Raw genomic sequence first — 27571 nt, 5'->3', positions numbered from 1 at the left:
CTGTCGTAACAAATGGACACTCTTTTCTCTTCTCTTTCTTTTTTCATCCATCTATTCTTGTACAACCATCTCACACCTATCAACCGCCTTCCTGGATCGTCTGGGAGTTCGCCACTACCGCCAATCCACAAACACCACCCCTCTAGTCCTTTATACAAACCTATACAAACCAGTTGATGACTGGTAATACCGCCTTACCCTCCTCGCATGACACACATTCATCCACACTCCACGATATACCAAGTATCCCTCAAGGTGTTGTTGTTGTCTCTAATACCTACCTTTTACATCCCGACAAACCTTCGTACTGCTCTCTGCAGTGTCTATGCCATGGCCGCCCCATACCTCGGCCATGCCATCACCAACCCTTGTTAACATTAGCCCAAAGCCTCTCAATACACGCACACGCCCTAAGCTCATGTATGTACACCACCGAACGCGTTCGTGTCTGTGTACATTTATACCTTCCGTTACCTCGCTACCTTTTCAACACATGGGCATGTATCTAACGACCCCTTCTAATTATCCCTCCGACACTCCACGATAACCGCCGCTTCTACTATATATCAGGTTCTGGTATATTCCCGTCCGGTTTTTGCAGTTTTTTTTGCGTCGCACGAAATACCCCCTTTCTTTGATTTTTTTTTGGTCATTGGAATGGATACCTGGAGGTTGCATTAGTAACGGCGGGTTGCTGATGATGATGATGTCGATAATGAACCTCTATATGTGCGCATATGCGGTGGTTCTTTCTTTTCTACATAACCCACTTCGTTTCCTTCTCGAGGTTTTGTGTCCGTTTTCTCTCTCTCTCCTCACTCTTTCTCTTTCCTCTTTAGTAGTTTTCATGACATGACAACGTAGTTAGAATATTATTGCGTAATGTGCTGTTGTTGTTGGGCTATTTGATATCTTGGGTCTGGCGCGCTGATAGGGTACTGGCAGACTTTTTTTTTGAAAGTTCAGTTGTTTCTTGACCGAGACGCGTCGCGTTAGCGCGACGAGGCGCGACGCGACACGTCGTTCGGATGTTCGCGGAGAGCACGTGAATATGTGTCGGGCGTTTCTCGTGTACCAAATTTGGAAATTATTTACATTTTGAGCACAAACCACTACCAACCGTTCAAGCGAGTCAAACCAACAAGCCCGCTGCTCTTTGAAAGGGTTTAATTGCTGATGGGACTCTTAGGCTATAAAGAAACTCGGGAACGGGATCGTGTTCAAGCGTTTCTGCATCGTAAAGTTATGGAAAGATCTCAAGTTTTCGTAATTTTCTTTTTTCGGTGCGAAAATCGTGGTCGTAGTTTTTCCAAGGTAAGGTTTTTTGACTATATATCTTTCATATTCTCGCTCTGTCTGACTTGTTACTTGGGTGTTAAAAACCTTTTTTTTCGGCTGGTAGGCCTGCATTGGGTAGCGACAGCGAATTTCGAATCGACCATCTCTCTCTCCGTCTCACCAATTCACACTTCAACCGCCTTCAAATCGTCTTTGGCCAACGCTAATGACGATCTTGTATGATACCATGCGTCCTCCGTCAGAGCTTAAAAGGGATGTGTAACATTTCATGGGATTATGACATTTGATATTTCTTGGTCAGGTACTACAGGCCCATTCAGGAAATTTGAGTGCCTGAAAGCTGACTCTTTCCTGAAGGCATCCTGTTCCATGCAACCATAAAGCATTATCTTTTATTTATCCAATGTGGCTCAAGGCGATCACAACAACCTGGATGCACAACGCGTCTCGCGATAACGCGTTCGCGTTCGCGTTAATGTTTTATCAAGACAGAATCACCTGACCGGATATGCTAAAAGCGGAACTTCACCGAGGCATGCAGCACAACAACAGCATCCACGCGGGATGGAAAGCAGCTGAGACTTGTCAGCCAAGGGGATATTTATGGAGCAACAAGTACTCTTCTGTCTACGTGCCCACGTACCCCCCAGTTGTTCGCTGGGGCATTTGCGATAAGCCCTTTGATCTTCACTCAGGTCCCCGAAGTGGCTGAAGATTGGCGTACGCTTCCAGTACTAGGTTCGCCTGTCGAATTTCGTGGCATTCGTTTGCGATGGCATCTATCTTGCCGACGAACACCCGTCTTTCAAGCGACACGCTTTCTCCTCCAGAGCCGACAGCACAGAGTGTTCCAGACACTCTTTCACTACCACCAGAAGTTTGGCTGCTAGTTTTCCCGTATCTCAAACCCTGCGACCTACGATCGATTTCGTTAACATGCTCGCCGTTTCGATACATGGCACAACCTCTCCTCTTTTCGGTACTCGACGTATCCCCCTTTTTCCTTGCATACAACGCTGAACATCCAATTCCGCGACCACGGGCATATCTTGAACGGTTCACTGAGCGTCTCAAATGTTATCAAATCCCGCATATCGCGCATGGTGTACGCCATTGTTGGGTATCACCTTACAGCCGCACAGGCTTTCCGGCTCGTAGCCAGCAGGATGATTTAGACCCCAAGCTTATCATTAACGCCATCGTCGATGCGTTGCCCCATTTCCCCAATTTATCCACGCTTTCATGGCATTGCATCAACATTTCACCACAGTGGTGGGATATTATACAGTCGTTGAAGATCAGCAATCTGTGGCTCAACTCGTCCTCTATTCCGCTTAGCGTTACATCGCCGCTTCCGGGCATCCAGCACCTTGATCTTGATCAGTGGCCTTGGGAAGGGAGGGTCACAAACCATGTCTCCATACACGAAGAACGAGCACACGGGGTCGACACTGTTGCCTTGCAGTATGTCATTCAGCCAGACGTCATTCAGTATATCTCTGTTCCCAGGTATGACACTGCATGTCATCTATTTTCTGTACTTTCGAAGGCAACATATCATTTGAAGTCTCTGAAGATCCCATTCTCTGCGGCATCCGACCCCTGCTTCATCGATGCCCTTGAACATTGTCCGAGTCTTGCTTCGCTGTGCATGTTTCCTCCAGCCTCAGACGAGCGTTCGCGTGGTCTAAGGATAGGCGTCTTGACTCCGTTGACTCTTCCTTCTCTTACGAGCTACGAAGGGCCGTACAGCCATGTTCTGCAGTTTGCACTGCAGCCCCTGCAATCGATTAATCTCTGGGGATTTGATGAGAGACCATGTGTTTGCGATCCGGATGGACTGTCGGAAACGCTAGACGACCTCGCGGATACAGCAACAGCCAATAGCCTTACGAGTATGACGTTGACTGTTATTAGGATCACCAGCGACCTGTTGGAAACGTTTGGGTTGTTCACCCGTTTGGAACAAGTGGATATCATGTCTCAAGATGGTCCGTCTAGCGACCTTCCCATACCGCACAACCTCTCAGCCGCTGTCCCTGTTTCAGTAAGTTATCCTTCAATCATACCATAGGAATATGGACTCACTTTTCCTTGTTTTACTTTCCAGACCCTGTATACTATGATGAATGAAATGTCGCTGCCACGTAGCATCCAGCGCCTCAGGTTTTCGACTCGTTTGAATAGCAGCAAGTTGGACATTTTGGCACAGGAACACGAGGTTGCTTGTTTCATGGAAGCGTTCGCCAGCAGGCACCCTAATATTCAACGCATTGAAATTGGCTATGGGATCTATTGGACGGGGATGTACAGTGGCGTTTGGGGTCGGATAAGGGAAAATACCGAGGTCAACGAAGCGCAAAAGTTGCAGGCGGATTCGCAGCCTGTCAAGAAGGGCGGAGACATTGACGATGGAGGCGGGTACTCGTCGAAGTCGTCATCAAAGGACTATATTGTGTCGACTGTGGTCTCGACGGTTCATCCTTTGCCGCTTGGAAAATTGACGTTCACGGAGCATCGAAGGAAAATCTTGTTCCCGCAGGATACCGTGACAGCGAAAGGAATTGAACGTCATGAAGCGTTGGCGACAGGGGATAAGAGGTTCTGGGGGTATTTTTGGGTTCCTATCAAGCGTTTGTTTGGGAAGATCGGTATCTGAATTCACATTTTTACGTATATCTTCATATCAGTACATCTTTCATCGATTTAGCAGACTGTCAGTATATAGTCCTTTTATAATTCACGCACAGCAGACGGTAGACCGCGGTCACATATCACCAGACAGGATCTTTGGCTGGGGGTCTATCAAGGCACACACTCAATTGGTAATCGCCGACGCGTCGAGCCCAACGATACATCCTCAAATTATCGCCCATGCTATCCTCTGCTTCGTCAAACAGATCACGCTCCTTGCAACGTTTCCAAATTCCTCTAAAGCTCCTCTGTCGATCGTATATGAGCATGTGCGCTTCATCTTTGAATTGCATCAGCGATATTTGGAATTTTACGAGGAAGACTTTGCCGTTGTGGATGTCTGGTGGGACGACACCTGCATTAGCTGTTTCTATCTGAGACGTGTGGTCGCTGTGACTCAGGAAAACGGCGTCGTATACTTCAAATGTGAGTGTGCGCCATGTTCCGCCTTTAAGCGAGCGGCAGGTCAGTTTGTGGTTTGGCCAGTCTTGTTTTTGGCATTCTGGGTTTATTCAGTGGTAAGAAGTCGGACAGGTCAAATTGAAAAGATTATCAACGTCATACTTGCCTTTGCTGCAGTAGGAGACGCTCAAACACTGTACACAGCGACTGACATTAGTTTTGCCGCACACTTCGCATCCGGTGACGTTTGAAAATTTGCCAGTATCTTTCATATTGAGTGGACCGAGAGGGAGGACGAAAGATGTTTTTAAACCCATCTTCTGAGCTTTTTTCTCATCTATGGCATGGAAATTTGGTGAGAGGCGTTTTGCGTTCATGCGGAAAAGCTTTAACATGGACTGCCGCTCGAAATCGGTCGTTTGAACATTGATGAGGAGTCTGTTACTTGTTCCAATAACCGATTCTAGGGCATCGTAGAGCGTCTGTCCCTTCTGCGGGATGACTTCTTTATAAACCAGGATATAAACGGGCGTGTCTTTGATACAGCGGATTTGCGTTACCTGCCAAAACATATTCAAAGGTTATTCTGAAATGAAGAACATTCGTGTAACGTACATTGACATAAACTCCCCAGTTGACCAGTTCTCCCAAAGTATCACTCATACAAAACTCGCGACCGGTAGGTGACTCTTGCGCAAAGCTGGTCACAACCTTCCTCATCTCCCAAAACGTGTCTTTCTTGTTCGACGACACTTTCGGGGCCGCATTCGCTAAGCGCATCTGAATGGCTTCTTTAAAGTTGAATTTGCGCGTTGCCTCCTCTAGATCTTTGTCTGCAGGCCATATTGGGTGGTCAGCCGGGTTTAGAGGGAGGGTTTCGATAACTGCGTGCAACCGTTGAGCGGCATCTAGTGCGTCTTTGAGACGCTTGTTTAGGTCGTCTAGTGAGATTTTTGTGGTAGGAGGTAGGGATATTCCGAGTGATTCTAGTAAGATTAGAGTGTCTTCTCGAGAAAACCTCGTTGACATGGCTGGCTGATCTATGATATGGGTTTAACAGATCCGAGCCGTGGTCATTGGGCAAGTCAGTTGAGACCGCTTTTCAACTTCAAATACGACTATTATGTAAGTTGGAAACATTTTAGTATGAAGACAAAGGTACTATAGAACGGATCAAACCCTTTCAAATTGCCCCGGATCACGAAGGTGGAAAACCTTGGAAAACCAGGGAAAACCCAATGTCCGTTGTCTCTTTCATTTTCCACATGAAGTGGAAGCGGAATTTATCGAGGAGAAAAATCACGCTATACTTCAATCTTCTTCGGCTGGAATTTGTTCAAGTCAACATCCGAGAAACTCATAGCAAGGCCCAAAACATGAGAAATTACGCATCTTTCGTGATATTTAATTCAGTTCTAGAAATTATGTGAAGTGAATGGTCTGATTAACAGTTTTTGAGAAGAATCAATTCCAGCCAAACCGAGACCGTCGGCCAGACGCCATAAGACGCGTCGACGCGTCAAAATCACAGGCCGGCGTTTGCCGAAAGCAGAAATGGGTCGACTTCGCAGAAACCTTAATATGAGCTATTTTATTGACCTCTCCCATCTCAAGTTCCCCGTTTCCCCAGTGTCATGGCCAGCTCTAAAAACTACGACGTGATTATTGTCGGTGCCGGTATCGCAGGATGTGCTCTTGCTCACGGTCTTTCCACGGCGCCCAGGGATAAACCACTACGGATAGCGTTGGTCGAACGCTCGCTGGCTGAACCTGACCGGATTGTGGGGGAGCTGCTGCAGCCAGGAGGAGTTATAGCGTTGAAGCGTCTCGGCTTGGAATCGTGTCTGGAAGGCATCGATGCCATCCCCGTAAATGGCTACTGTGTGGTGAAGGATGGCCAAACGGTGCACATTCCATACCCGGGCAAGTACGAAGGACGCAGTTTCCACCATGGGCGATTCATCATGAAGCTACGAGAGGCGGCTATGAAGGCGAAGGGTGTGGATGTGATTGAAGGCAGCGTTACCGAGCTCATACAGACAAAGAATAGCCGGCGGATCCTAGGGGCCTCAGTGACGAAGAAAGGAGAGAACGGAGCAGAGGACACGAAATACTCGCTGTATGCGGACCTTGTCATCGTTGCGGACGGATGTTTCTCGAATTTCAGAAATCAGGTTATGGGCAAGACGTCGTGCAAACCTGTGACCAAAAGCCATTTCGTAGGAGCTGTTCTGGAGGACGCAAAATTGCCTATACCCCACCACGGCACAGTCGCTCTTGTGAAAGGCTTCGGGCCTGTACTACTATACCAAATCTCAGAACACGACACCCGGATTCTCATCGACGTGAAGCAGCCTCTACCTGATGACCTCAAGGTGTGCTTAAACAGTTTCCAGTTTCCACATCGTTAACATATTTCCAGGGCCATATTATAAACAACATCATCCCTCAGCTTCCTTCGAACTTGCACCAACCCATCTACACAGCGCTGGAGAAGGACCGTCTGCGCCGAATGCCTAATTCATTCCTGCCACCTATTAAACAGGGAGCACGACATTCAAAAGAAGGCGCCATTCTCATTGGCGACTCGTGGAACATGCGACATCCACTGACAGGTGGTGGAATGACCGTCGCACTGAACGACGTCGTGGTTCTGCGCGATCTCCTCGTATCATTACCCGACTTCAAAAACTGGAAGGCGATGAAGTCTACGCTGCATGATTGGCATTGGAGCCGGAAGCCGCTGGCGTCGACAGTCAATATCTTGAGCGTAGCGCTGTACGACCTTTTCGGCGCTGATAGTCAGTTCGCATCTGTCATGTTCGATGTTTTGTTTGCTGACTTTTTGATCTGTTTAGGTGATGAACTGCAGGTCCTGCGAACGGGGTGCTTTAAATACTTTGAGCTAGGCGGAGAATGTATCAACGGGCCTGTCAGTTTACTATCTGCGTGCGTCAAATTCATTTTTTTTAATGCGCGCGTAGTAATTATTTTCATGATAACAGTACCACCCCCTCACCAGCACTTCTCGCTTACCACTTCTTCTCCGTCGCCTTCTATGCCATTTGGGTAATGTTCACTCATCCCGTCGAAGTGCCCACTCAGTCACCACCTAAAAGCATCTCGAATGGGAACGGACACGCGAGTGGTAATGGACACGCAAACGGAGTGAAACCCGTCCTCAAAAGGCCCTCAATAATCCAATATCCCGCTCTTTGTATTAAGAGCATACTCGTCGTACGTTCTCTTTTCTTCTCGCATTTTCAACTAGGTTGTCATTAACCCTCAATCGTGCGTAGTTCTGGACGGCATGCGTGGTGTTTGGCCCCTTGGTGTGGTCAGAAGTCCGGTGGTGGTCACCGCTCGATACCTCAAAACGGAATCATGTGCTGATAAATGCTCTACTGCCATTCGTTGTTCTCGCCGTGGCTGTGAGTGGTGTTGTACCCGGCACTGAGTTTCTCAGTATACGTTGAGGAGGCGTGTGCGTTGCTTTTATACATACATATACCACGGGACGATCCATATTAGTTGTTTATTAAATAATGTATATCCTCAACTAGCTATAGAAATTATTGGGTGACTAGAGGTGGAACATAATTTGTTGTATTCAGAATAGACGCATTCAATTAAAATTCCATTGCCTCCCTCGTGTAGAAATGTAATAACAATTACTGAAAAAATTGTGTGAACCACCCAAATATTCAACAATCCAGATGCGCTTTGGTTGTGGAAGGCGAAAGTTCGTAGTGGCAAAAAAAATATATATAATGAAAGAAGCGACAAAAACGTAGATGCCGAGGCATCTGGCTTCCAGAGGAAGTGAGGGTTCCAAAGATTGTAATGCAGCATTGTTTGCGGAAGCAGCACGGAATCCCCTAGTAAAAGGCGAGGGGATTGTCTGTTTGATGTTTCCGCTGCTGCGGTACTATTCAAAGTATTCGTTAACAGGCGGTTAGACTATTTATGTATTTTGTTCAGCCCGCGGGGTGAGCACGTGCGGTTACTTCCTGGCGTTGACTTTGCGTTTGTTAGCCGGACTCCTCCCACAAGATCTGTTGCCACAAGCCACAAGACCACGATGATAACAGAATTGGATTTTCGCCTTTTGTCCTGCTCCGTCGTCTTGCTATACTCTCTTACCTAGCTCACCTCGTTATTAAGAAGAATTATCGATATGTCTGTTCGTGCTTGGGCTCTGTCTGTGGAGGATCGTGAGAGGTTGATTCAAGGTGCTTTTGAAGGTGAGATCGTCCCGCAGTTTTGTCAGTTTAAGATAACTGAAAATGGTTGGTAACCGTTCTCAGCTAAGAAAGGATCGTATAGCCCCTACTCGAAGTTCCCAGTCGGTGCGGCTTTTCTCACCGCTGAGGGCGCTATCATCAAGGGCGCTAATATTGAAAACGCGTCGTATGGTATTTATCCGCGGTTTCTTCGTTAGCGATTGTAACTCTTACTGAGGACGTTCGAAACTTGTTGTTAGGTGGCACTATCTGTGCTGAACGCACTGCGATCGTCAAAGCTGTTGTAAGCCTGAATGTACTACTGCACTCTATATATACGTCGGCCAACGTTGCTTTCTACAGAGCGAAGGCATCCGATCTTTTATCGGTCTAGCCGTCGTAACGTACGCCATCTCGTCTAGATTTACTCGTTCGATTTACCATGATTTGCTATCTACAGGAACGTGAACGCTACCGTCTCGCCATGCGGTTTCTGCCGACAGGTGATTCGTGAATTCTGCTTGCTCGAGATGCCCATCCTACTCGTTCCGGGCGATTATCCTCAACAACTGCCTGCGGGTGAAGAGCCGAAACCTGGATATACTGAAGGCGGTGTGAGAGAGACGACGCTCGGCGAGCTGCTTCCTGATAGTTTCGGACCTGAACATCTTGAGCTGCCTCGCAAATAGGTATCGGCTTGAGCTAGCGTATCGCGAGCGAGGTAAGGGCACGGGCGAAATCTCAAAAGTAAGAGTGAGAAAGAATCGTGCAAGGCTAATGAGGTGGAAATCTCACGTTGGTTTGATTAATTAACCAACATGCAAATATCCTCAGTTCCAGAGATTAAAAGAAAATATGTGAAAATAAAATTCTAGTATATGTTGTCACTGAATGTAACAGTGTTCAGAGAATAACCTGTCAGCCACTTTACCACACTCAAAAGTTGTCATTGATTTTCAATATAAGATTTGTTCAACTCAAATTTGTTCAATTCACACTTATATCACACAATTCAAATAATCAAAAGAAATTTATTAAGCTTGGAACAATTTACAAATGGCTATACAAATTCTATCTAGTATACATTACAAGGTTCTATCTATGGGAGATCTGAATAAAGATTATATTAGAATAGAGCTAAAAGAGAAAAGAAAACTAAAAACTCACCCAGGCGGTAAAAGGGAATGGGAAGGGAGGGGGGTTCGCCGGTGGGAGTGACTTACTTTGGCCCTTTTCCCATGAGCGCCAGGTGGCGCGCCCGGCGCCCGGTGGCCGAGGCGGTGCGGCTCTTGCGCACGGGCGGCTTCTCGAGGGTGACCGCCACCCTCGGCGCCGGGGCCCAGTGCGCCGGTGTGGCAACACCAGCGATACCGGCACTTGACGGCGCTTGTGCCCGAGGCACAAACGCCGCCGCGGTGGCGGTGAGGGAAGAGTGTGGGGGCTGACATAAACATCAGAAAAGGCGTGGAAAAAAAAGTAAAGAAGAAACTTACTTCAACCCCCATGGCTACGCTTGTTGTAGCCGCCGGGTCCCTCTCCGTGCATACCCCCTCGGACTAGAAAAAAAAGAAGGCATCAGAATAAGGTCAAAAAAAAAGAAAATACTAAGAATGACTTACCTCCACAGTCTCCTGGGCAGAGCCCAGCCTGCCATCAAAAGAGACGCTCGTGTTGAACACGAGCGCCTCTTTGAATGAGGCTGATTCTGCCACTGCCGTGAGGCAGGGCATGGATACCGTGAAGCTGGGGACCACAAAGTGGTCCTCAGCTTCCTGGTAGAGGAAGTAGGTGAGTGAATAGGTTACGAAACTCGAAGAAAAGAACTTACCGAGTCGCGGGATACGTCCCCGACCAATGCGGCGTGGACGGTGTCGATCTAAAAAAAATACTTGAGAACCAGTTAACGGAATAAGAAAGAAAATGAACGTACCTCGATCTGACTCTGATCGAGTTGTTCCTGTGAACGATGAATGAGTAATTGTGAAAAGCGAGTTCGAGAAGTGAAAGACTTACGACTGCCGCCTCGAATGCCGGGTGAGCTCCTCTCACCGTCTTCTCCCGTCCTTCCTCGGCCTCAACCTATACGCGAACAGTCAATAACGGGCACGAATAAAAAAAAATTGAATGAACATACCTCAGGATATACCTGAGTGTCAACGGCCTCCTGTAAATGAACATAAATGATCAGAATCAATGGTGCAACGAAGAAGCGAAACAGCAAAAACTTACAGGTAAACCTTGAATTTTAGATGCGCCTTGTTCATTCGAAATTTCTCTAATAGTAGGTGTGTCGACTTCAAGGGACTGGTTGCAACTCTTGTCGTCGATGATGATAGTAATTGTGTTCTTGTCGGTGATGTTCTTGGGGTTGTTGTCGTTGTCGTTGTCGTTGTCGTTGTCGTTGTCGGTGGAGGTAATAGTGCTGGTCGTGTCGGCATCAGTGATGATGATCAAGATGGTGGTGGTAATGGGGGTGTTGTTAATGCAGGTGTCGGCGATAATCGCGTCGATGTCGAGGGTACTATCGGAAATAGATGACGAGGCGTTGTCGATGTTGGATGTCAAAGAAACGAAAGGGGTAACCAAAGAGGAGGTAATGGGGGTGTTGTTAATGCAGGTGTCGGCGATAATCGCGTCGATGTCGAGGGTACTATCGGAAATAGCTGACGAGGCGTTGTCGATGTTGGATGTTGAAGAAACGAAGAGATCGAAAGGGGTAACCAAAGAGGAGATCGATGGAGGGTAAACGTGGCTTTGGGCATCAACTGGGAAAAGCGAACCATCCACACCATAGCGGTTGACATTGGTGGGCTGGGGTTGGCAAGTGGCTTGAGTTCTGGACATAATATCGACAGTACTCGTTGCCGGCCAACCAGAAACGCAAGGGAAGAGCCCAAAGCCGACGTCTCCATCTCTCCTGGTCGCCTCGCAGATCTGCATCTCCTCTTGAAGAACGACTTCGCCATCGACGTCGTTGCTGATGTCGTCGGTTCCAATATCGGTGGCGTTCTTGATACCCTCGACGCAAATGTTGTCCATGGCCTCAACACCTTGGTCCTTGGCCGCACCTTCCAGCATATCATAAAGAAGGAATTCGCCTTCGTCGTCAACCTTCGCACCATCGCCCTCGACCTCACACTCGCCCTCGTCCTCGACCTCATGCTCGACCTCGCCCATGATCTCGTCCTCGTATTCGCCGTCAACCTCAGCCTCGTCCTCACCATCATATGCGCCTATGCTCTCGCCCTCGCCGTTGCCGTCGCATCGAACTGGACCATAGGAAGGCTTGACAATTTCCGTGACAAGGACGACGGGCTCGACAACCTCAAGGCCTACACCATCCCCCAAAATGTCGACACCGACTTCCTCGACCGTATTTGTATCCTTCTCAACACCGCCCTTCTGACCGTCGACCTCAATCCCATAATTGAATGCTACCTCCTCTTCGACCTCCTCCTGGAACTTCTCCTGAACCACACAAGCATCGGAGCCGGAGACATTGGCGGTGCAGGTGTCCGAATCGCTCGTGGTACTGCATGAAAAGGAGATGATGTCGACGTTGTCCTCCATGTCGCCCTCGTCGCCGGGGACATCGCTGCTGGTGTCGAGTGTAGTGATTGATGGAGAGGAAACGAAAAGTGAAGCAGAGCGACGCCAGCGCTTGCGTGGGACGACAGTAGAAGAAGTGTCGTCGGAGGGTTGTGATGAAATCGCCTTGACCTCTGCCTCATCGTCGACCAGGGAGATCGCGTAGACATGTGTGAAGGCGAAGAAGGATGAAACGCTCAAAACGCCCAAGAACGACGAGCGGACCGCACCCTCGAAGAGAACAGATGCCACGGTCGACCTCCTCCTCATCCTGTTAACCTTGATCTCACATGGCACATACACCTCGACGGCCTTGACCACGGAATACTCCAGAGCGCGGATAGGGAGATCCTTGATGTAATTCTTCGCGTCCTCGACGTAGGTCTCGCCTAGGATCTTTTGCATAGCAGCGTCCGCGGCCTGCACACCAGTGTGGACGACAGCTGAGGAAGAGGAAGCCGCCTCGAGGTTGTCTTCGAGGACCTTGACGGCAGCATCGACGAGTGTATGGGCCTTGTCGATGAGGAAGTCGCACGCGCCGTCGAAGGTGTCCTGCGCGCGGGCGCTGACAAATGGCAGCGTGCGCGAGATAGCCCCGCGCACGCCGTGGTCGCGGGCGAGGACGGCGCCGGCGATGTGCTCGACAGCAGCGCAGATCACAGCTGTCTCGAGGCGGCCGTGGCGCTCGATGAGGGCAGGGATCGAGGTTTCTTTGGCGGGTTTGACTGTGTTGGATGTGCCGCCTTCAAATGCCCGAGCTTCGTTCAGACGCTCGGAGAGGAGGTTCATGGCGGGCTTGGCGATAGCGAACCCCCTCATGAAACTTCCCTTGACGTAGTCGATAGAAACGTGGATAGCCATCTTCTATGTCAAGTGATATAAGATATTTGTTTGAAAATTGGATATTTGCTTTAAGCGAGTTTGGTTTGCGTTGGAAAGTTGCTTGGTTGTAGTGGTTATGAAGTAAGAGGTATAGGAGTGTATTCAAGCCTTTATACCATTCCAGACGTGGCTGACTGTGGCTGACCGTGGCTGACCACTCGATTGGATTCAACCATATACGGAGCCTGAGATTCCAATTTTGGCCTTTGATTTTAGTCTGCTTCGTCAATAATCATATGCCACGGAAGATTAAAACAATTCAAGAACCCGCCTAATTCGATCTTTACACAGGAGGAAAGGGAATAAAGAGGCGAAAAATCGCCTTGAATTTCTTTCTTCTAGACGCAACATGTTCTAGAGGAAGATAACCTTTCGCTGGCTGTGGCCTCCTAAACAACTCTCGATCGATTGACATTGATTTAGAATAGTGACACAACATGCGGACGAGCCAAAGCAATCGGTTCTGGAATTAGATTATATTCGCACCTATTGACATACATACAAGAGGCTGGGTTGTACATATGTCATGGCCCTATCATAAAGCCAGCTCATGCGCCAGATAATCTTTTCCAGCACCAATAATAATGGTGCGTTATGTATCTTAAGTGCATTGTGTTAGTAGAAGTTCCCAAGATGTCTTCGTAGAGATACGCACCGTTTTTCCTGAAATAACGATCATGGAATGCTGTACGAGAGCCAAGCCTGTGTTGTCATTTCATCTCCTCCGACCCAACGGCTGACAAAGGTAGCCACTGCAGTTTTGGCCGCCCATCCTGCCAGAATTATAATGGTCGTGAAAAAAGGATGGATATCCAAGATGACTTCAGAAAGGCAGTTAGAAATATGGTAAGAATGCAACTGTAGAAAGTAATATACCACGTATACCGAATCCAGCCGACATGCCACCTACGATATTTCTGACGATCCATTCACGGTCCAATTTGTCGTCGTCGAAAACTTGCAGAGCATCAAGGATGTAACTGCTGCTTTGGTTTCGAGCCAATATCTTTGCCCAATTTGGTAAAGAGTGCTGAGCAACAGTCGGTGAGGACGTTGGTGTTGGAAGCCAGATAGTCAGTAGGAATAGCAGAAACAACTTCGTTATGGATGAATAAAAGAGGCTGAGTGATATCAGTGATAGACTGTTGGAGAGGTATGCGTCAGCGACAACTGGAGATTCAGGGTTGAACGCACTGGAAGTGTTGTCGTATGCTTGATTTTGGAGACGATGATGGACGTATGCGTGTTTGAAACAAATCTATAAGCTTCATGACTGTATAGCAGGTTAATGTAATTCCTCCATGGAAAGCGATTGTTTCTAAATAATCAAAAGGTTTAAGTAGTTGAACTTTTCACGCATATGATAGAAGCTCACCAGCAGCTGTCCCCATGAATACGCGTAGAAAAGCTATCAGTGTGTTCTTCGTCCAAGGTGTGGTAATCGGAGGCCCGCTCGCATCTATACAGGACAACATTAGTTATCAAAAGGCCTAAATTTTACGATGAACATACTGAGATAGCCCCATCTTATAACTATAGGAGACGTTGGATCAACATTTCTGGGAACAGGAACGAAGAATGGTCCTTACACGAATCAACCAACACTAGAGGGATTCCGAGTTCCAACACAGGCATCCATCGGTTCTATATACATATCAGCCAAAGGTATATAGTACGAATATATGCTCGTACCAATTCGCGTCTAGATTCCGCATGGCTGGCACGTTCATTCCGTTGTGATTGTGTGCTTGTGCCCGACTTTCGTTCCGCCAACTTTCGAGGTTTCGACCCTCGGTTGAATAAAAGGTGTCGGTATACCCCTCGTTTGAGTAAAAAAAGGTCAAGCAATATAGTCAAAGCGTCGTGTTCAACGTAAGGATCCACAAATTCAAGGCATTTTGGATTGGGCTACTTCAGGTTCAATATAAGTTTTGAAGCAAGAAAACGAACAATACAGACGCACTGTTCCAGTCTGAGGTTATACTCCGATTCGTACACGGTATAGAGGTATGACACGGATTGCGTGCAGGACGTACAAATGGGCATGATGGTTAAAGGTAAGGAGTGTTGTCATCGGTGGCAATGACCGAAAAGCGGTTGCATAATGCGATTGATCCTGTGATTGAGCTTCGACTGCAATGTCAGTGACAGTGTGAGTGAAATCTTATTCATTTTCCACCATCTATCCACTTATCCGCAAGCCATGGTAGACGATGCCCAGGGAGAACTGCAGACAGTGCCTTCCTCACATCTTCCCGGACTTGTGGAAGTAAAGATCAAGGCATCACCAACCAGTATGTCTTGAGCCTCTTCATTGTGTTTTTCGGCTCATTTCGGGACTGTTAGCTAGGAAGCGTACCAGAAAGGACAACCTTGGTGAAGAAAGGCCTAAGAAACGCGTTAAAATCAAGGAGTTCACGTCTACAGCTGAGCATGACCCTCTGAATACGAACGGAAGCGTTGAAGGAAACCCGAAAAAGAGAGGGCGTTCTTCAAAGGCTTCACTAACCGGAAAAGGTCCAGCTACATACGCCGAACTCGATGATTCGGATGAGAATGACGACAGGGAAACCCCGAAAAAGAAGAAGCGTTCTTCGAAAGTTTTGCTGAAAGATTCGGTAGCTGGATCGGCAACCAATTCACCTAAAAAAGAGCCAGCCGAACCAGGCCAAACCAAGAAGCGAGGAAGGCCAGCTAAGAGTGTAGCTGAGGTAGGAAACAATAAGCCAAAAGAGTCGCCTAAGAAGAAAGGAAAAGGAACGAAAGGAAATGGTGAGTGGTTTTTGTCTGCGTCCGGATACCAGTAATCTAACAGATACTTTCAGAAAACGATACTCTTACCACTTCTGCACTGAAGTGGAGAGTTTTGCCAGTTTTTCCAAGTTGTACACTTTCAAACATTCCAGAAACGAAGGAGCAACCTAGAATATGGTTTGGTGTTAGTTGTTTCCATATGTCTACATTAAACCTTTTCTAATTTTCTCTCCCCTACAGAGTGAAGCCGAGTTACGTTCAACATTACCGGAACTTACTGGGTCGACTTGTATCAATGGTCTTTCTTGGGAGTACTATCAGACACCGATTCTTTTGCTCGACGATGCAAATAAGGCATTTCAAGTTACGCATGACGATGCGGATGTGGGGTTTGTTGACCTCGTTACGTGCGTCTTATCATCATTTAATATTGGTTTCATCTCAATCACCAATAATCAGGACTCGTTCATTTGTCCACGGCACTCCCAAGAAACCGCAGACAAATATAATTACAGACCCAACTCCTACTCATTCAACTCCTAAAGAAAAGCCAATCGTACATGAGCTTCCTCAGCCTACTCAGGATATCTCAATCCCTACGCCTATACCAGAAACTGAACCTACTGCGATAATCATCAAAAAAGAGGAGGAATTGTATCGATTTAGCATGGAACCCGATGGAATGACGAGTATGGATGTATCGATGGATCAATCACAATGTATCCCGGCACAGAAAATACACCCTGGGTCTACAGAAGAGTCCGAACCGCCACTTCCGTCACTTTCACCGAGGCCAGCCCATTCTGTTCATGTCGCCCCACAAGTATACCATCATAATTATGTATTGAACTCAAACCCCCATATCCAACTGAATGCTTGCCATGACACCCCATGGCCAGGGATTCCAATGACGCCTTACCAAAAATTGCCGTTGACAATGCCGACTGACGAACCACAATCTTCTGGGCGAATCAAATTCACCGATGCGCCATTACCAATGTACACCTCATCCACCTCTTCTTCCTTGAAATCGAACCCGTATAAAGCGCTTGCTACCAGTTCAAATCACTGGGGCATACCCTTTCAATCAGGGATAATGCCATATGGACAATTTTCGCCGATGACACCTCCAGCAGGACGCGTATGGATTCCTTTACATAACACACCCGTTCAAAGTTTGTATCCTATAACAACGGCTGGGCAGGTGCCACCTGGCGAAGACAAGTCCCAGGCTTCACTACCTCGACCTTTACCACTTCCATCGACCTCTCTAAAGCAAGTACCCCGAAATGTTGCAGGAGACCAAGCTACAGTTTCTTTGCCGCAGAATGAAGGACATGGCCTCACGAAATCTGGCCAGGATTTGGAGTCGAATCCTCCAATAAATTTACCTGGTGGTGTTAAAGTGTCTGCTCCAGACACAAAGACTGTGCACGAACCAATAAACACCGATGTTGAGATAGATGGTGGCTTAATACCCGAAGTCGGATCTGAAGAACCTCTTCTCAGCGAGCTCATTGAGGAACCTGCCCAGGAGGTTTTTGGTACAATTAGGGGTCAGAGTTGTGGTGGTCATTCGCATCAGGAGGATGCCCAGGAAGTAGCAGAGAATGGAGCAGAGCCATCCCAAAAAACTTGTTCTAAGCATCCCCCTGAATCTTCTCAAGAAACCCAAGCTGCTATTGCCCCTGAAGGTTCTCGAGCCGCTGCTTCTGTCCAGGCGTCTGTAGCCGACAAATCCCCCATTTCTGAACAGATATCGGAACCCATATTGACGGTAGAAGCTGGAGAAACGTCTGAAACGGCTAATCAAACATCGGATACTCTGCAAAATGATCCTCTCGTCATTCCTACAACTTTACCTACAGAAGTTCAGATGATCATTGACTGCTACATTTCTGGGACACCACTTACACTAATTGCATCGTATGGACACCTCCTGAATCGGTGGTCGCTGCGCTTGAAGAGGGATGCAGCATATGCTATGATGGGATATTTCAGGATCGTTGGTATACAGGTAAACCTATAACCTTTACGCTGTTTAATGGATTTGTTCTGAAGAAAACTTCCAGGAAACTCTTCTGGAACCCAGTGACGGTGATCGACAACAAGGAGAGCAACAATCAGTATCTGGTCAAGTCAAATGGCTTTTCCGTCTGCAATGGCGTCCCGGTGGCGAGGAATTCATCATGCCGGACACAGATCCGCTGACGTTGGAATACCCATGGTGGGTTCAGCGTCTAGATTTGAACAAGGACGAGAAAACCGAACTGGAGGAACAAAACTCACCCGACAAAGAGTCTCTAGCAGAAGCTACTCAGACACCTTCAGACCCCGAAGATGATTATCCTACCACCCCTAAATATCGACAGGCTCGAGTTACGAACCACGAGTACGAATTCCGACACGATCATTATCGTCTTATCTATGAAAGTTTGCTACCGATTTCACTTCTGGCTCCGTTTGGACCGTTTGTTTTGGATAGTGGATTTCCTCGAGGTTGGCTTTGCGCCAATTGTGGAAGGGTAAATTACCAGGCAGCATTAAGGCACAGAATATGCGGCAGTTCGTCGTGTAAGGTACGTTGAATACGTGTCATGTCTTCTCTGTTTGCATTACACATAACTTAACTAAACCTAGGATAAGCCACCATCAGCGGAACCCTACAAGGTTGAGTTGTTCTCTATGAGAGACCCTCAAGACCGGCTTCCGATAGCTCAACCATACGACATTTGGCCTAAGTCTGTCGAACCCAAGGTTATAAGGCATGAAAATGGAGTCCAAACAATAACCTACCCACTTGATGATAGTGGTACAGCAAGTATCAAACATGTTTTTCTTGGAAATTTTGAAGAATTACAGAAACAAGCGACTACCTTACTAGATAAGATTCAGTTGCAGGTTGAATTGAAACGGCCTTTCAATGATAGTTGTAAGGATTTTTGTCTGTATGCGGGTTCATTTTTGCTAACCTTCCAATTGAAGCACCTTATTTTAGCTATTCAGCCAAGGCACCAAAGACGATGCAAGACCCAACAACGGAGGCATGGCCCAAGGTACCTGATTGCATAAATGAAGCCAAGGCTTCGCTCTCCTCCGCCCGGTTCTTATTCGGCCTTGAAGACTCGCGTATCTCCGTCAACCGACTAACGGTGCTTGCATGGATCACTGCAGGGGTTAGAAAGGTGGGTTTTTGTATTTGATCACCCCGCTTTCGCCACTTTTACGGTGGTATCAACAGGGCCCAGAAATTCTAAGAGCGAAGGAGAAGTGTGTCGTCATTGTCGCTTTTGGCTGCGATATTGTCATGACGTTGACTTCTCGGTCCATTGAGTCACTATCTGCTGCACAAAAATTGCCCAAAATAAATGGCGACAGTTCTGGAAATTTGATTAGTGACCTCACGCACAGCGTCAATTTGGATGAACCGACTGTTCAAGCACCCGCCACTTTACCAAAGGTCAAAAAATCTATCAAGGCCGCAAAGTCATCATTGACCTTATATCTTGTCCACGGAGACTGCGTAGTCCTCGATGGAGACGACTTTGAGGTCAGTCTTCGAATTTCTGTTTTTTAATTCCCTTTTTTGGTTTCTCATTCCTGAAATAGTACTCTATCAAGCGAGACGGAACTTCATTCCGTGAGTCCTTGCTGTATACACATTCGACAAGCTTTCAAACCATTTCATTTTCCCAGTGTTGATTGCTTCTCATGGAAAGGTGTAGCCTTTGAAATTTTCTAATAGCTATACAGCGCAGGCTATTTCGGAGCATCTTTGGGATCCCCGCTTTTGTAATACTCCGGTTCTTGCGCACCTCAATCGCTTTCCTAGTTGCTGGGATTGTCTATCTTTTAGTGATTCTAGGTTATTTAATGCGTGTATATAGATCTACGACGTGTATAATAGTGTCCAACATGTTTGCCTTTGTCTCTGTGCCCTTAAGTAGACACATTAACCGCTTGAATGTACCACGTCCTTTTGGAGAAATCACTGGCGGGATGCTAGTGACCGAAAAGTCACCCTACTTGCATCTCTACTACCAAAGCCCTACATGACCACTGACGAAACACAAACATCCCCCGAAGTCCAATGGGGTCGAGGTGACTAGGATCGAATATTTATATCGTAATCTCTCAGCTAATTCGGTCTTTTACTAGTTCTAATATGTGGTGGAACAGATTGGTGCGTTTTCCGTCTTTCTCACACTTTCCAACTTCAACCAGATTGTCGTTTCTTTGGTTCCTTCAAGGCCTAAACTTGGTCGCAAGGACCGTGGCGGAGCATCTGGAGGTGAACATGTGGAACGGGAGTGCGTATATTCAATTAATTTGTATTGCATTCGAACTCACCCCGAGGGTGTGGTTTGGTTTGTTCTTGTGATGTAGAAATCCCGACCTGCTGGAACCATTCCTCCTCCGCTCTCTCCTCAATGTCAAAGCCGTGTCCGCATATACTTCCTGCGCTGGATGCCACTTCGTTGTTCTCGATATAGAAGGAAACGCCTGGTTGTTTGGTCGCAACGGGTTTGGTTGCCTTGGGGTACCCGACGTTGAATACATCTCAGAGAACGCACCACGGCTAGTCAAAGCGACGGATTTGGGAGCACCAAAAGGTACAAAGTTCGTGCATGCGGCATGCGGCAGGAACCATACCTTGCTGGTTGGGAGTGACGGTACTGTGTGGGCAGCGGGACAAAACAATTTGGGTCAGGTGCGAAGTTGTCCTTGTTCGCAAACAAGCCAGTTTATCCTCAAAGGATTTCGCGTAGTGTGGCCAATCTATATGCCCCGAGGTGTCTTCTTTCCAGTCCGTATCGGTTTCGCATGGCGGCAAGAAAGAACACGTCATTCAAGCTTCCGCTGGGATTACCTTTTCAATCGTCCTCACCAAGTCGGGGAAAGGTGATATTCATTCTATCAGCTTGTCTGTGCTCTCTTTTTGACCACGTTGTACAGTTTTCTCATTCGGAAGTGCTGAGAAGGGCCAGCTTGGAAATGGTACCACAGGAGAGCGCATTACCACCGGAAATAAGACGTCGTATGACATTGAGACTCAACCTGGTGGGTGTCGACCGTACATTTTAATTGGCAGAGCAAATGCTAACCTGCCAATCAAAGTCTATGTTAAGGAGCTAGACGGAAAGAAAATTGTTCGGATCGTCTCCGGTCAGCAGCACAGCTTGGCCCTTGATTCGGCGGGGTAATGATTTCTATTCTTTCCAATCACGGTCCATAATCTCATAGCTGACCTTTAACAGCGTCGTCTATGTTTGGGGTTATAATGGATACTGCCGACTCGGGCTTGGGAACCAAGTAGACGTCCTGAAACCCAAAGTCGTCCCTCAGGTACGTACGATGTCTTCGTTAAGGATGTAGTTGTATGCTCACGAAATTTCAGTTTGCAGGGCCAAACGAGATGACCATGGCTTGTGACATCGTTGCTGGTCCATCGAACAGTGTAGTCGTTGACAATCAGAAAATGTATTGGATGGCTGGCAAGGTCAGATTTCTGTGATATTTTGCGCAATGTGGGTCGCTTATCCCAAATTCCCAACACTTAGTGGAAAAATAGCGGTGAAGGTGAGCATCATGAATTTATGCGGATACTATCTTGACACATCATCTTTATAGGTTCTTCTGGTTCTCCTTTTTCCACTTTCCGCTATATGCAAGATATCATGTCTGTCTTCACCGTTGTATGATGTTCAAAACAGCCACTGAAACTCACTTTTAGGACTTGTAAAGTCATCTTGGCCCGAGCTGGGGGCGTCACTCACTGGTTGGTTACCCCTGATGATGATGGTACTCCTATGACAGTATGTTGGGGACAAAATGCCAATAACGGTATGCATTTATTTCGATAGTGATGTTTCGCAAATTGCTAAAATTAATCATCTGTGTAGGTGAGCTTGGCCTGGGCCCGGAAGAACGGAAAAGTGCAAGCAAACCTACTAGAAACCTCATGCTTGTCGGCATTGATGTATTTGAGTGAGCCTTTCTTAGGACTCGAGCCATGTTATTTTTTTCTGACGTCTTTTGTAGTATAGCCGCTGGTCAAAACACTACTGTTTTACTCGCTAAGCCTAACGAAAAGTTCTCTGATATGCCTCGTCACCCTGAAGATGTATCCCCCCCTTTACTCTGCGTGGGCTGCAACAAAGATGAAGGAGAGGATGACAATCCTCTCGAATGTGACAAAGTATGTTTCTAATATGCGTTCTCAATAATCGAGTCACATCTCATGCGCTTTGTTGTAGTGCGATGCGCCTTGGCACTTGAAATGCCTGAATCCACCTCTTGACGCGGTTCCTGACGGCGAGTGGTTCTGTCCTGACTGTGAGGATGACCCTGGTGCGCCTGTAGGAAAATGGGCCGTCAAGAAGACCAAAACTGCGAAGCCCAAAGCGAAAAGAGCCGGCAGCCCTGCTTCCGATGATGGAAGTCAGGATGGAGGTGTCAAAAGAAAAGATCCACCTAAAACCAAAACTGGAGGTGCGTCGTTCGAATGCAAGTTGTCTCTTGAGTACCTGATTCTATTCGTCCCCCCTAGCTGCACCGGCCGCGAAGAAGAAAAAACAGTAAATGAGTCTTTGCTTTATTTGATAAAGTGATTAAGATTATCACTCTCAAAGGAGTCGTGTTTGAACTCCTGGATTATTACCAACGGATTTATTGTTGTATGCACTTTCTTTTCTTTTTCGTTGTATAACCTGGAGTCAGTTTACATTTTGCTGGCTCAAACTATTGTGGGTGCAAGATTTCCTCTTGTGGTCTGCGATCTTCTGTGTATCAATTTTTATGTATTTAAAGGCTATGTGTTCAATGCTGTCTAGGTGTCATGATGAACATTATCGTCAATGTCCTATAAATTTATTGGCGAGTTCAAGCCGATAAGTGGGAGGTATCAGTGTGGTAAACTACCCCTATATGTCGGCACATCGGTCAGCGTATTCATCCGATGTACCGAAAACTACCGACAGTTCAAACTTGGTTCAGACTACCTTCAAACTCTGAAGTTCATTCTGCGATGTTGAACACAAGCACTTTAAGGTGCTTCCCAAAAAAGGTGTCCTAAACGGAGATGTGTTGAGTCACATCGTCTTTCATGCAGTATATTTTAAGGGCGACGACACAACCAGGGGTGCTTCTATGACTCCCACAGAGATACGGACAACACGTCTGCTTCTTCGAGCAGCTCAGATCGGCGACCTTGATGCCTACTTCAAGTGGTTTTCAGATCCAGATGTAATGAAATACGAGTAAGCATCTGAATAACATTTAAAGCAGTCCTCAACTCTGACAAACTCTGTTTTCAGAATTCTCTCCCCTCACACCAATATCAAGCAAACAAAGTACTTTCTCGATGAAGTTATTGAAAGCCCGTATAACGGTGTCTTGTACTTCTCTGTGTGCATTCCAGATCCCGCGGTCTCAAACAATCGTCGCGGTAGATCAAAAGATCGGCCACCCATGATCGTGATTGGGAGAATTGCTATACGAGGTGAAGAGGAAATCGAGTTTATGCTTGATCGCCAATATTGGGGGAAAGGATTTGCGTTCGAGATGGCGGACGCTCTCCTCAAGCATTTCTGGGCGACACTACCTCATGACGTAGTAAAGGCCGACGTGGACCCTCGCAATGAGAGAAGTCTGCGCCTGCTCGCACGTTTGGGGTTTGAAGTAGTCGGAAAGGCTGAAAAGACGTTCGAGACCCATATAGGATGGTGTGATAGCGTCTACTTGGAGGCCAGACGACCGGTTGGGTGATTATATACGATGCTCATAGCTTGGAGGTATGTGTCCGAATATTGCCGAAATTGCGAACCATTGAGTCGCTGATGCTGACCTTGTGGTAATTTCTAGTCCGCATATGTTCTGAAGTCAATCAAAAGCTTTAAAATCTATGCAAATACACGATAGAACCCTTAAAAAGCAGGCTTTTAACCTGTTCGATGAACAGTGACAACCCTCCTCAATAGTCCGTTGTCGTCGATGCGATTGTCAAGGAAAGTACAGTTGTCGCTGTTAAATGGCAATCAGATGGCATGCTCCCCAGATGAGTCACTGTCAACCACGATCGAGTCATAAGCATGCCAATAGCGACCTATATAATACACAAGACCTCGCCTTCTTGTCGCAGCAAGCCCATTTATACAATGAGTCGTACAGAAATATGGACAGAGCGCCTCCTGCTTCGAGCTGTTGAAGAAACCGATTTGGACGCCTTCACCAAGTGGTTTACTGATCCGGAGGCAATGAAATACTGGTGCGCCTATATTTTTTCGACTTCTCTTCGAATGCTGTCGTTGACTTGTGCTGTTTGTAGGTCCACTGCCCCGCACACAGATATTAAACAAACGAAAGACTTTATTGACGCTACCATTGCGGGCCAGTATAATGGAGTTTTGGATTTCGCCGTTTGTTTGCCCGACCCACAGTCTGAGGCTGATCAAGACCGAGAAGGTTCATCGATGCCTGTGATTGGAAGGGCAGGCATATGGGACGGAAAAGAAATTGGCTTCATCTTCAATAGGGAATATTGGGGAAAGGGGTACGCATTCGAGGCGCTTGACGCCCTTCTCAAGCAGTTTTGGGCCATACACGAGGAGGATCCCGATGCTTCAGTCAAGGCCGATGTCGATCCTCGTAACGATGCAAGTCTGCGATTACTCAAGCGTCTCGGTTTTGTAGTGATCGGGTCCGCAAAGAATACATTCGAAACGCATTTGGGGTGGTGCGATAGTATTTATCTGGAGGTCAGAAGGCCCACAAATTAACAAAATTTACAAATCCGTAAATTGATTCATACGCGCAATACGTCCCGTCCGCCTAATTCAAGTTCAGATTGTAGACCAACCGAGGTCCCACAACGCGATTAAGTGGCACCTCTTCAACTATAAATCTGTTATCCGACCCTTGTCTGCTATAGAACCACATTCGGCTGTCTAAGGACTACGGAAATTGCCGATTGTGCAAAAAAATTATCGGGCGCATGGATGACGTTTCCCTCTTGCTTCACCCTCGGGCCTCCATAGGTTAAGAACATTTTATATGATCACCCAACGGAAAACAGCAGATATGTCCATCATTTTTTGGCCCTATGTACTGATCAGATGACAAGGTACCGACGAAAAACTACTGCCGAGCATGTAGATGTCTCACATGTGTTGGACTGAGCCTGATTTGAGCTCATTGACTCAATTGATCGATTGTCAGCAATGCGCCGGAAACACAATAACTGCGAAAATCTTCTACATGCCAAAATGCCTTGAGGAGACGTCAGTCTTGCCGCGAACCTGCTGACAAAATTGAGATTGTACTGCCCGTCGTTTTTAACATTTTTGGAGCTGCCGTTTTGTATAAAAGCTCGTCGGAATGTGCTTAGCAGGCAATAACCCTTGTATTCACAAAGAGCCTACCGAGAATCATGGCAAGCATTCTTGAAAATCGTCTTTTCATTGCTGGAGAAGTAAATCTATCAGTTGTCTCATGCGTCTAATGCTAACAAATCTCTGCTCTAGTTCGTTGAAGGAAACGGTGACATGATAACTGTAATCAATCCAGCCACAAAAGAAACAATCGCATCGGTACATGTTGCTGGTGCCAGTGAGGTGGACACCGCGGTTGATAAAGCGGAGAAAGCATGGCCAGCCTGGGCGAATGGGGACCCCTCAATACGCGCGAAGGTATTGAATAAAGTGGCTGATGTCGTGGAGGAGAATGTGAATAGCATCGCGACGGTGCTATCGTCTGAGATGGGGAAGATCCTGTCAGACTGCATGTTTGTAAAATGGTTTTCCGCTAGTGAAACATTGACTAACTTATTGGATTGTTTCCGTTCACAGTAATGATGCGTATTACCTTGCGCATATTTTCCGTTACTTCGCGGGCATGGCGTACGTTCTGCAGCTACAATGGATATATTAGAAGGAACTAAAGTACTCGGCCGGCCATATAGGGACAAAGTCCACGGTAAAACCAGTCTCAATGTACCTGGGTTTGTGGGAATGGAAATTCGGCAACCTTATGGCGTCACTGCTGGGATCATTCCATGGTATGTATGACTTCATCTAGACTTGAATTCGACATTCGTAAGAGTAGAACTAATGACTTCAAAATGATGCTCAGGAATAGCCCTCTCAGCATGCTGGCATGGAAGACGGCCCCAGCAAGTAAGTTGCCTCTTATCAATACTTCATGGCTTGCGATCCTCAAGTTTAATAATCAGTGGCGACGGGGAACGCTAGCATTATCAAGACTAGTGAGAAATCACCGTTAAACGCCCTCGTCTTTGCAAAGTTGGCAAAACAAGCTGGGTTTGTCTTAAAGTCGCGTTACATTCCTGTTCAAATCATTGATAATTATGACAGTGTTCCTGATGGAATTTTAACCATCCTCAGTGGTGGACGCGAGACCGGGGAGCTTCTATCCTCCCATATGCGCATCAGAAAGATAGCATTCACTGGATCCCCTGCTGCCGGAAGGGCTGTAGCGCAAGCCGCCGCTCGTTCAAATCTAAAATCAGTCACCCTGGAGCTCGGAGGCAAAAGCCCGTTCATTGTCTTTGACGATTGTGATTTCGAAGACATGCTACCCAAGTAGGTTTTCATAAATTCTATTAAAATGTCTGCTGATGCGTGTGCAGGGCTGTGGCAAGCTTTACCTCAAACTCCGGACAAGTGTGTATCGCGGGGAGCAGAATATACGTTCAAGATACTATATACGACAAGTTCATTCAAAGGCTTGCTACTAGCGTCGAGAGTATAAGCTTCGGAGACCCGAGCGATCCAAATAACGTATCAGGCCCCATGGTCGATTATCTTCAGGTATTTAGGATTTACTCGTGCTCACGCTTTAAAATCTGACTCGTGCATTACAGTACAACCGAGTCATGGAATACCTTGAAATCGGTAAAAAGGAAGGAAACTTGTTAGCCGGAGGGGTCGCAGGCTCGGAAAAGGTAGGCAGTGGTTTCTTTTCTTTACCCACGTATTCCTTGGTTGATTCAGAGATTTCAAAGGGATACTATGTCAGGCCAACCGTCTTTACGGATGTCAGCGACGACGCAAGAATAAATCGGGAAGAAATTTTCGGGCCTGTAGCCGTCGTACATAAATTTTCAACTGAAGAAGAGGTTCTGAGAAGGCAAGAATATGTCTATTGATCAGATTTTCATAATTTAAACTGGTACACCTTTCAGAGCGAATGACACTGAATATGGGCTATCATCATAGTAAGTTGTGACATATTATTCAGTTTTGTTTTTTTATCTGATTGCTATACACAACGATCAGTGTTTTTACCAAGGATATTTCTAGAGCCATCCGATTTGCGAAGGGCCTTGAAGCAGGGATGGTTGTAATTAATTCATCGTGGACTGCGGACTCAAATCTAGGCTTCGGGGGTTGGAAAGGCTCAGGTATTGGACGTGAACTTGGAGAGCATTGTAAGTGACAAGTGACATTTCAAGGAAGGCTATACCTGATAGCGAAGTTACCGTCTAGCAATCAACGCGTATACAGAAGTCAAGACGATTTTCATTCGCTGATTGAAATTTCCCTAGCACATCTTGAACTTGTGTAGTACAAAATCTTGTCAGTTTTCGCAAAATTTATTAAGGAATCGAACGAGGTTCATTTTTATGATCATACCTAATTCATAGATACTGACAGCGGGACAATACTCGCTCTAGGAACAACAATATATTGTTCCGCAACTTGTATTCCATG

At 46.8% G+C, this 27571-nt stretch overlaps 9 protein-coding genes across 9 annotated transcripts; 7 read left to right on the top strand and 2 right to left on the bottom strand.

The window, feature by feature from the left end:
* Positions 1-2071: 2071 nt before the first annotated feature.
* On the top strand, positions 2072-3958 carry JR316_0007709 (uncharacterized protein; the record flags this gene model as incomplete). The annotated part of the gene is made up of 2 exons (XM_047893440.1): positions 2072-3346; positions 3410-3958. 2 exons carry the CDS (start codon positions 2072-2074, stop codon positions 3956-3958), a joined length of 1824 nt encoding a protein of 607 aa, XP_047746755.1.
* A 115-nt stretch (positions 3959-4073) lies between these two features.
* Positions 4074-5424, bottom strand: JR316_0007708 (uncharacterized protein; the record flags this gene model as incomplete). The annotated part of the gene is made up of 3 exons (XM_047893439.1): positions 4074-4495; positions 4604-4955; positions 5011-5424. The coding sequence occupies 3 exons, from the start codon at positions 5422-5424 to the stop codon at positions 4074-4076; spliced, it is 1188 nt and encodes a 395-aa protein (XP_047746754.1).
* A 605-nt stretch (positions 5425-6029) lies between these two features.
* Positions 6030-7871, top strand: JR316_0007707 (Squalene monooxygenase; the record flags this gene model as incomplete). The annotated part of the gene is made up of 5 exons (XM_047893438.1): positions 6030-6770; positions 6818-7196; positions 7254-7344; positions 7401-7632; positions 7695-7871. The coding sequence occupies 5 exons, from the start codon at positions 6030-6032 to the stop codon at positions 7869-7871; spliced, it is 1620 nt and encodes a 539-aa protein (XP_047746753.1).
* Positions 7872-8572: 701 nt separating this feature from the next.
* On the top strand, positions 8573-9307 carry JR316_0007706 (Cytidine deaminase; the record flags this gene model as incomplete). The annotated part of the gene is made up of 5 exons (XM_047893437.1): positions 8573-8639; positions 8703-8810; positions 8879-8922; positions 8982-9022; positions 9079-9307. The coding sequence occupies 5 exons, from the start codon at positions 8573-8575 to the stop codon at positions 9305-9307; spliced, it is 489 nt and encodes a 162-aa protein (XP_047746752.1).
* Positions 9308-9703: 396 nt separating this feature from the next.
* Positions 9704-13067, bottom strand: JR316_0007705 (uncharacterized protein; the record flags this gene model as incomplete). Its single annotated transcript, XM_047893436.1, has 9 exons — positions 9704-9728; positions 9842-10059; positions 10112-10174; positions 10238-10390; positions 10447-10494; positions 10549-10575; positions 10632-10697; positions 10753-10782; positions 10848-13067. The coding sequence occupies 9 exons, from the start codon at positions 13065-13067 to the stop codon at positions 9704-9706; spliced, it is 2850 nt and encodes a 949-aa protein (XP_047746751.1).
* Positions 13068-15291: 2224 nt separating this feature from the next.
* JR316_0007704 (Protein RCC2-like protein) lies at positions 15292-22424 on the top strand (the record flags this gene model as incomplete). The annotated part of the gene is made up of 25 exons (XM_047893435.1): positions 15292-15382; positions 15435-15860; positions 15995-16026; positions 16083-16249; positions 16302-17859; positions 17915-18421; positions 18483-18774; positions 18849-19027; positions 19084-19392; positions 19452-19482; positions 20001-20025; positions 20093-20152; positions 20229-20553; positions 20612-20744; positions 20799-20903; positions 20961-21042; positions 21101-21188; positions 21241-21342; positions 21404-21422; positions 21474-21522; positions 21577-21686; positions 21746-21830; positions 21885-22041; positions 22100-22334; positions 22393-22424. 25 exons carry the CDS (start codon positions 15292-15294, stop codon positions 22422-22424), a joined length of 5199 nt encoding a protein of 1732 aa, XP_047746750.1.
* Positions 22425-22800: 376 nt separating this feature from the next.
* JR316_0007703 (putative N-acetyltransferase p20) lies at positions 22801-23609 on the top strand (the record flags this gene model as incomplete). Its single annotated transcript, XM_047893434.1, has 3 exons — positions 22801-22892; positions 22982-23101; positions 23159-23609. 3 exons carry the CDS (start codon positions 22801-22803, stop codon positions 23607-23609), a joined length of 663 nt encoding a protein of 220 aa, XP_047746749.1.
* Positions 23610-23998: 389 nt separating this feature from the next.
* JR316_0007702 (putative N-acetyltransferase p20) lies at positions 23999-24619 on the top strand (the record flags this gene model as incomplete). Its single annotated transcript, XM_047893433.1, has 2 exons — positions 23999-24108; positions 24169-24619. The coding sequence occupies 2 exons, from the start codon at positions 23999-24001 to the stop codon at positions 24617-24619; spliced, it is 561 nt and encodes a 186-aa protein (XP_047746748.1).
* Positions 24620-25269: 650 nt separating this feature from the next.
* On the top strand, positions 25270-27390 carry JR316_0007701 (Aldehyde dehydrogenase; the record flags this gene model as incomplete). Its single annotated transcript, XM_047893432.1, has 13 exons — positions 25270-25311; positions 25364-25623; positions 25688-25738; positions 25801-25896; positions 25971-26014; positions 26071-26158; positions 26213-26440; positions 26488-26668; positions 26722-26802; positions 26863-26987; positions 27043-27075; positions 27137-27288; positions 27347-27390. 13 exons carry the CDS (start codon positions 25270-25272, stop codon positions 27388-27390), a joined length of 1425 nt encoding a protein of 474 aa, XP_047746747.1.
* Positions 27391-27571: the final 181 nt, after the last annotated feature.

Source organism: Psilocybe cubensis, chromosome 7, assembly GCF_017499595.1.
Source record: "Psilocybe cubensis strain MGC-MH-2018 chromosome 7, whole genome shotgun sequence".
NCBI lineage: Eukaryota > Fungi > Basidiomycota > Agaricomycetes > Agaricales > Agrocybaceae > Psilocybe > Psilocybe cubensis.
The sequence above is the reverse complement of the archived record's forward strand: the minus strand, read 5'-3'. Positions and strand labels throughout refer to the sequence as shown.